Below are 16,669 nucleotides of genomic sequence, written 5' to 3'. Positions count from 1 at the left end.
GACGTGTCGAATAGTCAGTCAATGGAGGAGGAAAAAAAGAATATGAGAAACATCACGACACGTCAGATCGGGGATGTAGCATACACATTTACGGAAAATAAAAATAATAATAATTTTAAGAATGCAAATAAAAGGAATTGACTCATATATGCATTTATCACAAATATGATATATATATATATTCTACAAGACATAACAGATAGATCAAACCAAACATGTGGGATTCTATATTACTCACAAATAACAACAATAGAGATACAAATCAAAGGAGACCAGTGCTGCGGAAGGGGTTATTATTATGTTGGTTAACCGCAAAATCACCAAACCCGCTCGTATTTGGCTGCTGTGAAACCGGGTTAACCGGAAATTCCCCGAAATCACCAAATGGATTATTACTGTAATTATTATTATTGGCTGTGGGGTTTGGGAGTGCTAGCTGTAGTTGCTGCTGCTCCTGATGATGATAAGTTGGCTGGTAAGCACCAAAAGGGTTGTTGACAGCTGTCTGCTGAGGTGTCTGAATGCCATTGGATGATGATGCAAAAGGGTCATGATGGACCTCAAATGGGTTGGGAGCTGGTGCACCGTAGACAGGTCGTTGTGAGGCTATGTAGGCTCCATCATCGTATAGACTGTTCAGTGTAAGCGTGTCTAAGCCTCCACCCTATTAACGTATTCATGCACACAACATTCATGGTTACTGGAGAGGTTAAGCCAACAAAAGGATATAATGCACACATACACAATAAAACATAAGAAAAAAGGGAAGATTGCTTTACCAACTGCCTATCGGTGGCTGCAGATATATCGTTGCTTGCTGTTGTTACCAGTGCAAGCTCCCATCCTGATGGGTCATAATCGTTTGCGTGACCAAAACGTGGTGTTGCAGGGTTATCTGGAAAGAGAGACAAAGAACAGAGATGATCAAGGAGAAAAAGGTATTTAAAGGCAATGTAACAAGAAGCTCACCATCGGTTGGGATTATGGCTAAAGCAAGTGCATTTTGGTTCTCAATCGCTGATGCATCAGGACCACCAGAGTTCAGACCCTGTGTGGAAAATTAAACAAAGAGAAGTTAAGAATATCAAAGCAAAACTGAGATCAGTACTCATAAAGTAAACATAATAGGAGCTTCACCAGTAGATCATCTGTATCAATGATGTTCTGAGACTGAGTGCTGGCTGAAGGAGGAGGAGGAGGCGGGGGAGAAGGTTCAGTATCTTCAGATACAAGAACGACATCATCTGAAGGCAACACAACTTCACGTTCTTCATGAGACGGTTCAGGATCTTCGTCAGGAAGTCCATCATCAGGCCTATAAGTTAGAAGCTGCATGTAGACAACTTCATTTAGCACTTAAAACCCAAAGAAGGCGGCCAAAAGATCACCAATATGAAAAAAAATGTGTATACCAGTGGCTCAGCTGGGGTATCTACCGCACGCGGTGCTTCTTTAATATACTCCTCCATTGTACTCAGAAAAGATTGTGGAGGCTGGAGAATACAAAAAAAAAAATTAAATGCTGTAATATACAAGCAATCATCTTCAAGTTGTCCTCATCAGGTACCTCTCTTAGTACAGGAAATTGAAAATTCCTAGCGAGTTCCAATCCTTTACAGGCTTCATAGAATTCAGAAAGGCTACGAGCCTGAAAGAATATATTATCCCTCGTTAGTAAAGAAAGTGCCTATATAAGTGGAGGAGTCTAGGCAGACAGAATAGTCCAACAACATCAAACCTGTTGACCAGCACGCTTGTATATTTCAAGGGAACTCATGGCTTCGTGTTTTGGCATTTCAAAGAACTGCAAATAAAATAAATGAAAAACTGGGTAGGTAGAGAGACATGATAACTATGATTGCAACACACACCAACTAGACCGACCTTGTCAATGAGATTGATAATTCCGTCATTGATAGCACAATATACTTTAAAACTCTCCTTCAACACCTATCGTTCCATCACAAAGAGTGTAAGAAATTTTCTGAGTTTTTCTTTCCCACATGGAACAGAAAGCTTTGCAGAACAAAATATAAACAACGGTCTAATGACCATGATCATTATCACGTACCAGAGCAAGTGCATATTGTATAACATGGTTGTGGTTTGCAGCGCCTTCTGGCTGAAGAAAAGTAACGGAGCAAGACAGTTTATTGATCAGCAAATGCATAGTTGCAGGGACAACTTAACACTACAAATTATCAGGTACACAAAAAGAAAAGTACCCTGCAACCAATGAGACGATAGAGAAGCTGCTGCAAAGCTGGCAACTGCACCAAAAGCTCTTCACCATCTAAATCCCTGGTTCTACTGTACCCCTGCCAATCCAGAATCAAAACCATCAGAACAAAGAGAAAGCTCAAAGTAAAGGAAAAGTTGAAACCTTATCCTGCCCTGGGGTAGCCTTAGGAAGACGCTCAGCCTCAGTATCATATTTCAAAACCCTGAAGCACTCAAGCCGCTCCTCAAGAAACAACGCATAAGTACGTACCCAAGCTGAACAATCCCAAGCTGTGAGAGAGAGAGAGTGAGAAACAAAACCACTCTATAAGAACCTCTCTTGATCCAACCATATAAAAGCCTACACTGAACTCAACACTCACCAATAGGGCTTGAATCATCCTTGAAATTAGAAAGCTGCAGAATCCTCCCTCTCTGGGAAAAATTAAGTAGCTCCTCTCTAAACGTGGGATCTCCTTCCCTTAAAAGCCGATGAATCACAATCAGCGTCTTCAGAGCAACCTGTAGAGAGAGAGAGAGAGAGAGAGAATACACATAATAAAGCAATAAGCTTTTTTCACTCAAACACAATCTCAACGAGGAGAGAGGAAATGGGTACCGTCCAGTTTCTGGTTTTATGCAAGCGGCGAGAAAGGGCGTGAATGCAATACGCAACATCTGCTCGAGCACGAGTCACCGCCGTTGCAGCAAATATCTCTGCAACAACAATCACGAAATGATTTTTAATGAAACAAAGCAGATCTAAGGGTTTCACGAGTAATCAGAATCACTCACTTCTGAGATGACGATCTTTGGGAGGACACTCGACATGATTGGTGGCTTTGACGATGGCAACGTCTAAATCCTATTTTAAAAAAAAAAGTCGAATCTTTCAGAAATATTCTTATGAAAGATTAAACATATAATCAGTTTAAGATGATCGGAGAGCGCGTACGGCGTAATCGCTGTTGACTCGGACAAGGCCGACTTTGGTGGTGTCTTTTAGGGCTCCATAAGCTTTACGCCAAGTCTGCAGCGTTCCCATCGGAAGGAGGGTGACTCTTTCAGATCTCTTCACTCACTCTCCCGATGAATCCGGAGATGACGTGTCTCAGTCTCCAATCTTCAACCTCCCGGAAAACTCACGAGTGACCAACGAAAGAAAGAGAAACCAAACTGAAAGAAGGGGACGCGATGTATAATTCCGTTTTCTTTATTTAAAGAAGGAATTTCTGTTGTTTTTATTATATTATTATTGTAGTATTAGTTTTGACTACACGAAATTTAAAGTGATATAAATCCATAATCAAAATTTTAGTTATTTGTTCAATAGGATTAATTTGGTGATTAAAGTTCACGCAAAGCATAAATGGTAATTATGATATTTATATCCGGAAATTTCTGACAGGACTAATGATGACCTAACTAATAAGACTCGAATCTGCTCCTCTGGATTTGTACAACCCTTTTCAATATAAAATCTCAAAGCCACCTACCTATGCAATCTTTTTAGTATACACAATACACATTGAAGCTTTGGAGATTATAGAAAGGGAAATTTGCTTCTATGTACACACAGAACCCCCCTAAATTCACTCACTAATTGAAACTCTTCTCTTTCTCTCCCAATCTTTTTCTACTACATTTTCAAAATTTTAATTTCCAGATTTTTTTGTTATTCGGCAAATAAACCTTTATAAAATGGATCAATTGGTAGAGTATACAGCTGGGAGGAACATTAGAGTGAGAATTGTTGGTCACCTACCACTAAATACCTAAAATGGCCAGCTTTATATTCTAAATCTGGTTTCACAGTCCAGATTAGTAGAAAGAGAGAGTGAGGAACTATTCTTATTCTTTTTTATTAACATGATGATTTTGATTACCAGTGTCGATTGCGTTTTGCTGCTACAAACCCCCCCAAACTCGGTATAGATTTCTATATAACTTGTTAACCGATGACATGTGGAACATTAGACAAAATAAGATGGTGAAATAGTAATACAATTCGTTTAGTAAACACGTTCTGTATCTGAAGCAGAGCTACAATATTATACCTCTTGACTTTTTTTTTTTGCATGAACCTAAACTTATATTCAACCTAACAAACTAGTTTATAATCAAATGCATCTTTAATCTAAGATGGAATCAAATTTGTTTTAACTGAGAAAAAAGCCAGATGTTTAGTGATTCCCATGGGAAAGTTGTGCCATTGTTGGATTCCATCATTGTGCTTATGGATACCAGCCATCTTGATTGAGTGAAGTAAGTTCCTCACATTTTTAAAATAGAGAAATTTTATAATAAATGCTTCAATGTATTTCTCTATAATAGCAAGCTCTAAGTATAAAAGTAAAAAAATAGAAGAATGCTATTTTGCAATTTCACCTCTAAATGCTTTTATAGAGGTGAAGATAGTTGGGTTGGAGATGCTTTTATCTTATATATTAAAACAGAAGTCACAACCTTGATTCATGTGTGATTTTTTTTAAAAAAATGGACCTAATGTACATATCTTATATATTAAAACAGAAGTCACAACCTTGATTCATGTGTGATTTTTTTTTTTAAAATGGACCTAATGTACCTATTCCTAGAAAGTCATGTTACATTTAATATATAATCTTATCATTTAAATTTTGGGAATACCAGAAATTTTTATTGGGCTATCAATAATTGGAGGCTATCAATAACTGGATTTAAACAATAGATGATCCATTGGATTTATAGATAGTATAAATTAAATAGATATAATTTAATGTTTTAATAATATACCTTTATATGCTAAATATTTAAATATTTGTCGATGTTATCTTTTAAAATTATAAAGATTTTTTTTTATTAATCTTTACTACCTTAAACCAATGAAAACAAATTTTAAACTATATAGTTTATTTTAAAAATTAAACAAAAACTAAATGTTTAATTATTTACTCGATAATATAAATCTATGAAGCGAAAAGTTTAATTTTTTAAAAACTTTATAAATTTGTGAAATGTTACAATATCTTTGAATATGACAATAAAACAATATTTTACTAATTTATATATATAGTTATGATTTTAATAATGAAATAATAATCTGAAAATATATATATATAGAAGAAGATACAAATACATGTGAAAGTTTGAAACAATCTATTCAATGAAAAAAATATACAGTAAACTTATTATGTTTTAAAAATTGATAGACACATATATATATTATAATATATACCAATTTAGAATTAAAACAAAATATTTCTATAAAAAAAATGAAAACAAAAATCTGCGCGGTTGCACGAATCGAGACCTAGTTAATGATTAAATCTGCTAGCCTTGGGTCATCACCATGTTTTCTGCAATTTCTTTCTCTTCATGTATGATAAAGAGCGGCTTGAAACGTAAATCTGAATAGGAACATCTTTATTCCTGTAAGAAGGGTTGAGTATGTGATCTCCATGTTTCTTTCCCATCCAGTAGAGTGTTGTATCGTAAGGATTCCTGACACTAGTGTCTGGCCCGATGAATATAAATACCATAAGCCCAACATAAACTAAAGACTGCTTACAAATTGTGTAAAAACAGTTTTAAACAATTGTAGGATGAAAGATTCGAACCCGTTATCTTTAAGCCACAACCCAACATATTTACCACTATGCTAAAGAATATTGTGGTGAAAATTAAGGCCGATAAATTATATATTTTTGTGTCAGTCGGAAGCTCAAGCTTCCATTGCTTGGTATCAGGTCGATTGTTGTCTAAACAGCCGATGAGTATTCGCAGACAAAGAATCAATGAGACCGGTTTTTCTCTGCTTTGTAACAGAGAACACATTCTGAGTTGTGATTGGGGTTCCAGATTTTCTTTTGTCTCCTATCATGAGTCTATTACAGTGGCCAACCAACCTCTTGAAGTTTTTCTCTTGCGGCATAGTATTTATGTATACATTTTTCTAACTATGAGAACAATAAAATTTTCACAGAAATCACATTCTTTTGAGATTATTATGGGGCTAACACACAAGGTGATTGTGATCATGGTATATATGTGGTGCATAAGGTGCAATCACATGATCAAGTCATCGAGTAAGGGGCGGCTAAAGGGCTGTTTGATAAGTCCACAAGCCAAAGTAGAGACACAATCCATATAGGGAGTATCCACTGAATTGTAAACATCAAAACTGGCTTTCCTGCAGCATATCAATCATCCCATTATGACAAGAAGGAAGAGTTTTTATCAACAGTCACATTCCAAGAAAGAAAACTAAACTTACCGGAAGAACGAAGCTTAGACTCTCTGTTCGATCTAAACATTTCGCCAACAAGTACTTAATGATTAATGCAAGTAACAACTCATAGCCATACGATCTATTAAGCCAATGAATAACATATGATACAAAATTCCACATGCAGCGCGAAAAACTACTAGTTACAAATAAAATAAAACAAAATATAAAACGCAAACTTCATATCTTTGACGAATGCGTTAGATTAATAACGAATAGTAGTGGGATATTTTGTTAAAAACAATGTTTCTTGTTAGGTGTTCATAAAAAAAAAATTTTAGGTGTTCAAAAAAAGAAGCAATGTTTCTTTTTTTTATGAAAGTAAAATTTCTGTTTATTAAAATTAAAATCAACATTGATTGAAAATATGAAATTCAGCAACCAGATTTACCGTTGATTTAGCAGAAGGAAGACCAAGAGAGGAAACATAGAAAAAATAAATTGTTTTCTCTACTGAAACATATTAGTTTCATAGAGAATGGATAAATATATCTCACAGTTTATTGAGTTATTTCATGGCAAAAGTCTTTCCTTTATTTTTGGTAGGGTAAGACACCGACTTTTATCTGGATAATTATTCGATTTGATCCGATTCAATTTGTATTTATCTGGATATTCGGTATGAACATCCAATATGATACATATAAATAAAATAATAAATAAGGTATAAAAATAATATAAAAATAATATTTAATTATAAAATATAAAGTTATTTACTTTTTAAAACTATAATAAGTAAAATAATCAATTTAATAAAAAAAAATTGTAAACTTCAATAAAAGATAAAAGTAAAATAGAAATTTTCCAAAAATATTATTGAGTAATGACTTTGGATTCTAGTCAATATTCTCACGATGGACACACCACCAATCATATAAAACGTAACTTCGAAATCCTTAGCTAAACAAAGGAAATACAAAAAAAACATGGTCAATGGATTCCCTACAATAGATGGTCCAACACCCGCCGGAAAACCCTCATCGGATAAACACTCCGGCAAAATTGACGTTGGTCATCACATGTACAGCCTTTACTTCAAGGGTTTGGTCAGCGAGGACTCATTGGCCGGATTTGGCGTCGCAATTTTGGGACAGGAAGATGAACTCGTGTTTCAGATGAAGGGACCAATTCATGGCTCCGACATTACTGTTTTGGAAGCTGAGCTTAGTGCATTGAAGCGAGGACTAACCGAAGCTGCGGATTTAGGGATCAATCATATCACAATTTACAGTGATAATCATCCAACTCACGACTTAGTAAGTTATCATTGTCTCCTAATATAAACAAACATTCATTCTCTACCTGATTATGATAAGTATTGGTAGTTTTAATTGTTTAGCAATCGTAAAAGATTTAGTTATCGATCAATCTCAACGTCACATAGTATATAATTTAATTTAATGATTACATATTCTTGTGTTTTTTTTTTTGGAGTGTAGATCAGTGGAAGGTTGGTGCCAAAGGAGAATAATATGGCCTTGCTAGTAAACGATGTGCAGCGCATCAGGGGAAGGTTTTCGTCTAGCTTTACAATTTTTGTGCCCCGATGTAGTATCAAACATGCTTATAAACTAGCTAGAGAAACAATAGTTTCTGAAATCAGCATACCTATGGATACTCCTCCTCGACGAGCCAAGCCTGCCCGGAAAATGACTTGTGCTATATGTTTAGATGATGATGTCAATGCTGATCAGATGTTTACTGTTGATAAATGTGGTCATCGGTTTTGTTCCGAGTGTGTGAAACGACACATAGAGGTAAGGCTACTCGAAGGAAGTGTGATGACGTGTCCTCAGTTTCGTTGCAAGTCTGAACTGAATTTTAATAGATGTGCCGATCTTTTGACACCTAAATTAAGAGAGATTTGGCGACAAAGGATCAGAGAGAACTCGATTCCTTTTGAGGAAAGAGTTTATTGCCCTAACCCGAAGTGCTCAGCTTTAATGCGCGTAACCGAGCTTTCAAAACTGAATAAAGAGAGTGCAGTTAGGAGATGCTGCGAAAAATGCGGTGAGCCCTTCTGCACTAACTGCAAGTTTCCATGGCATGATAACTTGTCATGCGACGATTTCAAGATAATGCATCCAAATTTAAGAGAAAGCGAGCTAAAGCTACATGCCCTAGCAAATCAGAAACTGTGGCGTCAGTGCGGAAAATGCCAACACATGATTGAACTTTCTAAAGGATGCGTCCTCGTAGTTTGCAGGTATCATATCTATTAATCACATCATTTCCTTTCCAATTTCGGTTATATATATGTTTTAATCTTGATAAGAATATATAACATTGCATTTTCGTGGCAGATGTGGACATAAGTTTTGCTACCGATGTGGAGCCAATGCTCGAAGTTGCACACATGGACTTGGCCACGTGTTTCCACCACAGCCTCAGCAGCTGGAATCACCGCAACCGCCACCGCCATGCTGGGCACAATGTTTATGTTGGTTGTTTCTTCTATTGTCCGTATTTTTTATATCTGTTGGTATCAAATCCTCATAGTATAATCGAGGTTTAAAGGTAGTTTCAAAGGGTTAACATTTCAATAGACAAGTTACCATTCTGATTATGAAAACAATCTGGTCTTCTCGTATATATTTTCTCGTAATACTATTCACACTACACCAAATTTGGTATGATAATGTCACTTTTAGTGTAAGTTGGTGGGATAGTGTAAATTTTAGTGTCTCGCTAGAGATGAAATTACACCAAATTTGGTGTTTGTTATTCCATTATAGATGCCTTAAGCTTTTGGAGATTATAGAAACGGGTTAACCGGTAGAATATACACAACTGAAAGCAAAAGTAGAGTTAGAAATGTTGGCCACCTACCACTAACTACCTAAAATGGCCAGCTTTATATCTAAATTTGGAATCACCGTCAAGATTAGTATAGAGAGTGAGGGGCTATTCTTTTTTTTCACTGTAACAGGATGATTTTGCGTACAAGTGTCGATTGTGTTTTGCTGCTACAAACACCCAAACTTGGTATAGATTTCGCTTTGTGTAAATATAACTGTAAACCGATGACATGTGGAACATTAGACAAAATGAGATGGTGTAATAGTAAAATACAATTCATTTAGTAAACACTTTTTACAGAGAACTGCAATATTATACCTCTTGACATTTCTCTTGTGGGATAGGATTTATGTATACATTTTTCTAACTATGATTAATAAAAATGTTCACAGAAATCACTTTCTTTTGAGATTATTATGGGTGGCTAAACACAAAAGTGATTGTGATCATGGTAAATATGTGGTGTGTGTATAAGGTACAATCACATGATCAAGTCATCAAGTAAAGGGAGGGTAAAGGGAAGTTTGATAATTCCACAAGCCAAAAGCAGAGACACAATCCATATAGGAAGTATCCATTGCATTGTAAACATCAAAACTGGTTTCCCTGCAACATTATCAATCATCCCATTATGCCAAGAAGAAAGAGAGCTTTTATTACCAATACCATTTCAAGAAAGAAAAACTAAACTTACCGGAGGAACGAAGCTTAGACTCTGTTCGGTCTACAAACATTTCGCCAACCTCTCGTAGCTTCTTCTCCAGCTTTCCTTCGAACTTATTAGCATGACCCAGAAGAAGCTCATCGAATACTGTATTCATATCCATTTCCCTTTTAAAACAAAACAAAGCAAATAAACTTCAAGTATCCATACAATCAAATGTTATACAGTTTGCAGTTTATGCGTACCCTTCAGAATCACGATATGATCCAGCGCCAAATGCTCTCTCGATCTGAGCTATTGATGGCTTCTTCTCTCGCCGTTGCTTCCGTGATAATTGCTGATTTTGATTTCCTGTTTTCAGGCTGATTCTTGTGGGTTTCTTGGTAGGTTTCGAAGGAAGGGAAGATGGAGAGTCGTTGGTTAGAGAAGCCATAGCTGTTGAAGCTCTGCTCATGGAGAAGATGCTGCTGGATAAGACCACCATTGCCTTCTCTTGTCTTGTGTGGTTTCCGCAGCTTGGCTACACTTTTAATAGTTTAGATTATTGTTATTATTATCTTTAAAGTATTTCTTTTTTTTTGTATTTTGATTTTTTTTACATGTGAATAAAGTCAAAATGTGGTCACTAGAAAATGTTCCCATCCGTTACAAAACTTACAATGAAGAAGCATTAATTAAAGCCACCAACGAGAACCATTTGAAAATGGCAGATTCGAACATAGAGACCCGCAGCAACTAGCAACCACAAAATGCAAGACAAGCGTTCATGTTTTAGCTCTCCTCGATGGGAGCGCCTTAGGGTGAAGGTTGCTGTTTCTGTTTTCTCGTACAGGTTCGATGGCGTATGGCGGATCTTGGGTGTTCCTTCTCCAAATAAAGCTCGACTTTCTCAAGGCCGATGTCCTTGGTCGCGAGTGTAGCAGTCTGTTCTTGAAGACCGTGGATTAGGTGGACTTAGCAAGTTGTTTCTAACAATCCGATCTTAAAGAGTTGGTCACAAGGTACATTAGTTTTTACTGGATCCAAGCTCTCGTATTATGCTTGTAAATAGGTCCTAAAAAATTAGATCTGAATCTGTGTTAGATTGTATTCACTTTTCTCTGTTAGTTATCTTCTTTGTGTGTGTAAAAAACTGAAAAATTGGTAATAGTCTTAAACATGGTTACCAAAAAAAAATCTTTTAGCAATAAATAATCTTATTATAAGCAAGATTAATTTGCCAAAAGGCAAGATATCTCTTTGTTTGGTTTAGGTAAATCAGCAGATGTCACAACTTTTTATGTTTGTTATTAACAAAAATTAAACAAATGGTTACAATATGATATTTGAAATTTGACAAATGATATATGGTTGAAACTAGGGCTAAGCATATTATGCGAATCGGAAATCTAAATACAAACCCGGTCTGGAAAACTTGAAATCGAATCCAATCAGATGTATAAAAAACAGAACGGGAATTATGTTAGAGAAGATTGAATATCTGAACCCAATCAGATAATACTTGATATTTGAAGCTCATCTAAGCATATTCGAACTTCTATAAGATATTGTCCTAAAACATATTTTGTTCCATAATCCTTAACATTGTTTTTTGCTTTTTTTTTTTGTTGATATCTTCATGTTTAGTTTGTTTGAAGTTATTTTACTTTCAAATAAATATGTTAGTTTTGTTACGAAAGTCAAAGATAGGAGGAGGAGCCGTAATGTTTGAAAATATAAAAAAATGTGGGACCCGCTGCACTATTTACACAGTAAATTTTTTTCTATATATACGAACGTTTTCGTTCATTTGTAATCATCCCTCAGCCTTCTCTTCTCTCTCTAATAAACTCTTTCTATCAGTGTTAAAAATTTCTACGGGTATAAAATTTCGCCCTTATTTAAATTCCTGCGATACAATAAAATATCAGTTCTTTTTATAACACGTTATCAGCACGATCACTCTGCGATTCGAAATACAAATGGTAAAAATCGAGAAACTTCAGTTTCCGGCATTGGAAGTAACTGGGACAAACTACACGACATGAGTTACAAACATGGAGCTTCATCTAGATTCCGAGGAAATACTCGGAACAATAAAAGACGACAATATATCAACCTCTAATGAAAAGGCTAAGGCCGTGATAATTCTGAGAAGGCATCTAGATGAAAATCTTACGCATGATTATGCGAGAACCAAAGATCCATTAGATCTTTGGAAAGCTCTAAAGGAGAGGTTTGATAACCAAAAGAAAATTACTCTCCCCCATGCACTCGATGAGTGGAAAAATCTACGATTTCAAGATTTTGAAAAACTTGAAACGTACAATTCCACTATATTGAGAATAGCGGCGCAATTAGATTATTGCGGTAAGCCTGTCTCGGAAGCAGAAATGCTCGAGAAAACTTACCAAACGTTCCACAAAAATCATTATGTTCTACAAGAACAATATATAAATTGTGGGTATACGAGGTTCTCTGAACTCGTTGTGGCGCTTATGATAGCGGAGAGAAATAATGAACTCCTCATTAAAAACCACAATGCCCGACCCACGGGAACCAAAGCATTTCCTGAGGTAAATGCAACGGATATAAAAAATCCGGAAAAAGGAAATTATTCCTATCGTGGGCGTGGTCGTGGCCGTGGTCACAATCGTGGTTTTGGTCGTGGTCGTGGTTATCGATTTAACTGCAACCATGAAAGGAGTAACAACCCAAGAGGAAGGGGATCCAACACATGTAATCGATCTGATCGGGTAAAAGGGAAAGAAACCCAAGAAACCTTACTCATAAAAATGAGAACGTCTGTTACAGATGTGGATCGAAGGGACACTGGTCTCAAGTATGTCGAACTCCTTGGCATCTATGCCAATTGTACCAAGAATCTATTAAAGGCAAGACAAAAGAAGTAAATCTCAATGAACATCTTGTGGGTACAACATCGACATACCTCGAATCCTCTGACTTTATGGGAGATTTCGATGAGGCCACTCATCAAAATAATTGAAGTGCTTGTACTGATCAAGCTTAATAATGCCTAATGATGCCATAAAATATTATGTTGCCTAATGGAACAAAGTTTTCCATAGATAATGCCTTATATTCTCCAAATTCTAAGAGAAATTTGTTGAGTTTCAAATATATATACCGTCAAGGGTATAACACTCAGTCTGCAACTGAGAATGGAAAGAAGTATTTGTATATAACTTCTGAAAAATCAGGCAAAAGCCTTGTACTGGAAAAATTTCCAGAACTTCCTTCTGGATTGCATCACACTTATATTGATGCTATAGAATCACATCTTGTGATCAAAAGAAATCCAGAAGATGTTACATTATGGCATGATCGTCTTGGTCACCCAGGCACTACAATGATGCGAAAAATCATTGAAAGCTCACATGGTCATTCAATAAAAAACCAAGATATATACCAAAGTAATAAAATGACATGTGATGCGTGTGCTCTTGGGAAATTAATCATAAGGCCATCACCAACCAAAATTGACAAAGAATCACCAAAGTTTTTGGAAAGAATCCAAGGTGATATTTGTGGACCAATACATCCACCGTGTGGACCATTCTACTACTTTATGGTATTAATCGATGCATCGAGTAGATGGTCACATGTTTGTTTGTTATCATCTCGAAATATGGCATTTGCGAGATTTCTAACTCAGATAATCAAATTAAGAGCACATTTCTCAGATTATCCAATTAAAAGAGTTAGATTAGATAACGCTGGTGAATTCACATCCCAAGCTTTTAATGATTATTGTATGGTATCAGAGATTGAAGTAGAGCATTATGTTGCTCATGTCCATACACAAAATGGTTTGGCAGAATAATTAATTAAACGGCTGCAACTAATTGCAAGGCCATTGATCATGAGATCAAAACTCCCAACATCTGTATGGGGACATGCTATTTTGCATGCAGAAGCACTAATTCGGATAAGACCAAGTGCATACCATAGATATTCCCCATTACAGTTAGCATTTGGAAAAGAACCAAATATCTCTCATCTAAAAATCTTTGGTTGTGCGGTTTATATTCCAATAGCACCACCGCAACGTACAAAGATTGGACCACAAAGACGGTTGGGAATATATATTGGCTATGATTCTCCATCAATAATAAGATACCTAGAACCACAAACTGGTGATCTGTTTACAGCACGATTTGCCGATTGTCATTTCAATGAGAAAGAATTCCCAACTCTAGGGGGAGACAATAAACAAGTAGGAAAAGAGATCAAATGGAGTGTACCATCGTTATTACACCTTGATCCTCCTACGAAACAGTCAGAACTAGAAGTTCGACGTATCATGCATTTACAAAATATAGCAAATCAGCTACCTGATGCATTTGCTGATACCAAAATGGTAACTAAATCACATATACCCGCTGCAAATACTCCTGCTCGTATTGAAATACCACAAAATGGTGGAACGACAGTTGATACACGTGAATCAGGAACATGTTTAAAGCGCGGTAGACCTATTGGTTCAAAGGATAAACTTCCTAGAAAACGTAAGGAATGTGAAAAGCATGATACTCCCAAAATAACAGAAAATATTTTGGACGAAGAAAATTGTGAATCTAACGACAATATAAAGCATCTTGAATCTGAAGGAAAGCATGAGATTTCTATCAATTACATCCATAATGGAAAGATATGGAAACGAAATGAGATGGATGATATTGATGACGTTTTCTCATACCTTTTAGCAAAGGAAATAAATGAAGAAAACGAAGATCCAGAACCAAAGTCTGTATATGAATGTCAAAAGAGGCATGACTGGATAAAATGGAAAGATGCGATTCAAGTCGAACTAGATTCGCTTAACAAACGAAACGTATTCGGACCTATTGTGCTCACACCCAAAGATGTAAAACCTGTTGGGTACAAATGGGTGTTTGTCCAAAAAAGAAATGAGAAAAACGAGATTACAAGATACAAAGCTCGTCTCGTAGCCCAAGGTTTCTCTCAAAGGCCAGGAATTGATTATGAGGAAACTTATTCTCCTGTCATGGACACAATCACATTTAGATTCCTGATGAGCCTAGCGGCCAATGAAAATTTAAAAATGCGTCTCATGGATGTCGTTACGGCATATTAAATGGATCATTAGATACTGATATGTATATGAGAATCCCAGATGGATTTAAAATGCCAGAAATGTTAAGTTCCAAACCTAAAGAGTTATGTGCAATAAAATTGCAAAGATCATTATATGGGTTAAAACAATCTGGACGAATGTGGTATAATCGTCTCAGTGAACACTTAACAAAAGAAGGATACACGAATGATCCTATATGTCCTTGTGTTTTCATAAAGAAAACAACATCCGGATTTGTGATAATCGCGGTGTACGTTGATGATCTTAATATTATTGGAACTCAAAACGAAATCCAGAAGGCATCAAACTATCTGAAAGGAGAATTTGAGATGAAAGATCTCGGGCAGACAAAATATTGTCTAGGATTACAAATTGAGCATTCTCGAAAGGGTATATTTGTACACCAGACTACATATACCAAACGAGTATTGAAACGCTTTAACATGGATAAAGCAACTCCTCTTAGCACCCCGATGGTCGTTAGATCACTTAATGTTAAAAATGATCCGTTTCGACAATGTGAGGAAAATGAAGAAATACTTGGTCCTGAAACTCCATACTTAAGTGCAATTGGAGCTCTTCTGTATCTTGCAAATTGTACTCGACCTGACATATCTTTTGCCGTTAATCTTTTAGCGAGATTCAGTTCGTCTCCTACGCGAAGACATTGGAATGGAATTAAACATGTTTTTCGTTACCTCCAAGGGACCATTGATTTAGGCTTGTTTTATCCTAAAAGTTCAAAAGGTCAAATAGTTGGTTTTGCAGATGCATGATATCTTTCAGATCCACACAAAGCCCGATCGCAAACAGGATACGTTTTCACGATCGGAGGCACTGCTATATCTTGGCGTTCTCAAAAACAAACGCTCGTGGCTACTTCTTCAAATCATGCTGAGATCATTGCACTCCATGAAGCAAGTAGAGAATGTGTATGGCTAAGATCAATAAGCCGACACATCTGTTCAAGCAGCGGGATTGACGAAAATACGGAGCCAACTATTCTATATGAAGATAACGCGGCATGTGTTGCTCAAACGAAGGAAGGATATATCAAAAGCGATAGAACCAAACATATACCTCCGAAGTTCTTCTCATACACTCAAGAGCTCGAGAAGAATAAAGAGATTGAAGTAAGATATGTTCGATCATGCGACAATGCAGCCGACCTCTTCACAAAATCACTCCCTACCTCGGTATTCAGGAAACACATCCATAACATTGGGATGCGCCATCAGAAAGATCTATGAATGTTCATTCGAGGGGGAGCTTACGTGGTTGTACTCTTTTTACCTTACTATGGTTTTTCCCATTGGGTTTTACGAGAAAGGTTTTTAACGAGGCAACAAAGACGTTAAGCGAGAGCGGATAGTGACACCGGCCCCCAAGGGGGAGTGTTACGAAAGTCAAAGAAAGGAGGAGGAGCCGTAATGTTTGAAAATATAAAAAGATGTGGGACCCGCTGCACTATTTGTACAGTAAATTTCTTTCTATATATACGAACGTTTTCGTTCATTTGTAATCATCCCTCAACCTTCTCTTCTCTCTCTAATAAACTCTTTCTATTAGTGTTAAAAATTTCAACGGGTATAAAATTTTGCCCTTATTTAAATTCCTGCGA

General features: G+C 36.3%; 3 protein-coding genes across 3 annotated transcripts; 1 reads left to right on the top strand and 2 right to left on the bottom strand.

Moving 5' to 3' along the window:
- Positions 1-128: 128 nt before the first annotated feature.
- On the bottom strand, positions 129-3,435 carry LOC106376717 (putative clathrin assembly protein At2g01600). Its single transcript, XM_013816834.3, has 15 exons — positions 3,176-3,435; positions 3,016-3,085; positions 2,840-2,937; positions 2,604-2,742; positions 2,384-2,511; positions 2,226-2,318; positions 2,072-2,122; positions 1,885-1,950; positions 1,739-1,804; positions 1,568-1,648; positions 1,413-1,493; positions 1,138-1,329; positions 970-1,048; positions 780-895; positions 129-664 (listed from the first exon to the last, which is right to left on the bottom strand). Exons 1-15 carry the CDS (start codon positions 3,263-3,265, stop codon positions 263-265), a joined length of 1,752 nt encoding a protein of 583 aa, XP_013672288.1. The 5' UTR covers positions 3,266-3,435; the 3' UTR covers positions 129-262.
- A 3,746-nt stretch (positions 3,436-7,181) lies between these two features.
- Positions 7,182-9,837, top strand: LOC106373686 (E3 ubiquitin-protein ligase RSL1-like). Its single transcript, XM_022695543.2, has 3 exons — positions 7,182-7,743; positions 7,927-8,693; positions 8,791-9,837. The coding sequence occupies exons 1-3, from the start codon at positions 7,414-7,416 to the stop codon at positions 8,984-8,986; spliced, it is 1,293 nt and encodes a 430-aa protein (XP_022551264.2). The 5' UTR covers positions 7,182-7,413; the 3' UTR covers positions 8,987-9,837.
- On the bottom strand, positions 9,670-10,481 carry LOC106374776 (probable NAD(P)H dehydrogenase subunit CRR3, chloroplastic). Its single transcript, XM_013814725.3, has 3 exons — positions 10,196-10,481; positions 9,981-10,117; positions 9,670-9,892 (listed from the first exon to the last, which is right to left on the bottom strand). Exons 1-3 carry the CDS (start codon positions 10,432-10,434, stop codon positions 9,768-9,770), a joined length of 501 nt encoding a protein of 166 aa, XP_013670179.1. The 5' UTR covers positions 10,435-10,481; the 3' UTR covers positions 9,670-9,767.
- Between the last annotated feature and the right edge of the window lie 6,188 nt (positions 10,482-16,669).

This window comes from Brassica napus, chromosome C2 (assembly GCF_020379485.1).
Source record: "Brassica napus cultivar Da-Ae chromosome C2, Da-Ae, whole genome shotgun sequence".
In the NCBI taxonomy this organism is placed as follows: domain Eukaryota; kingdom Viridiplantae; phylum Streptophyta; class Magnoliopsida; order Brassicales; family Brassicaceae; genus Brassica; species Brassica napus.
This window is presented reverse-complemented; position numbering and strand designations above follow the sequence as displayed.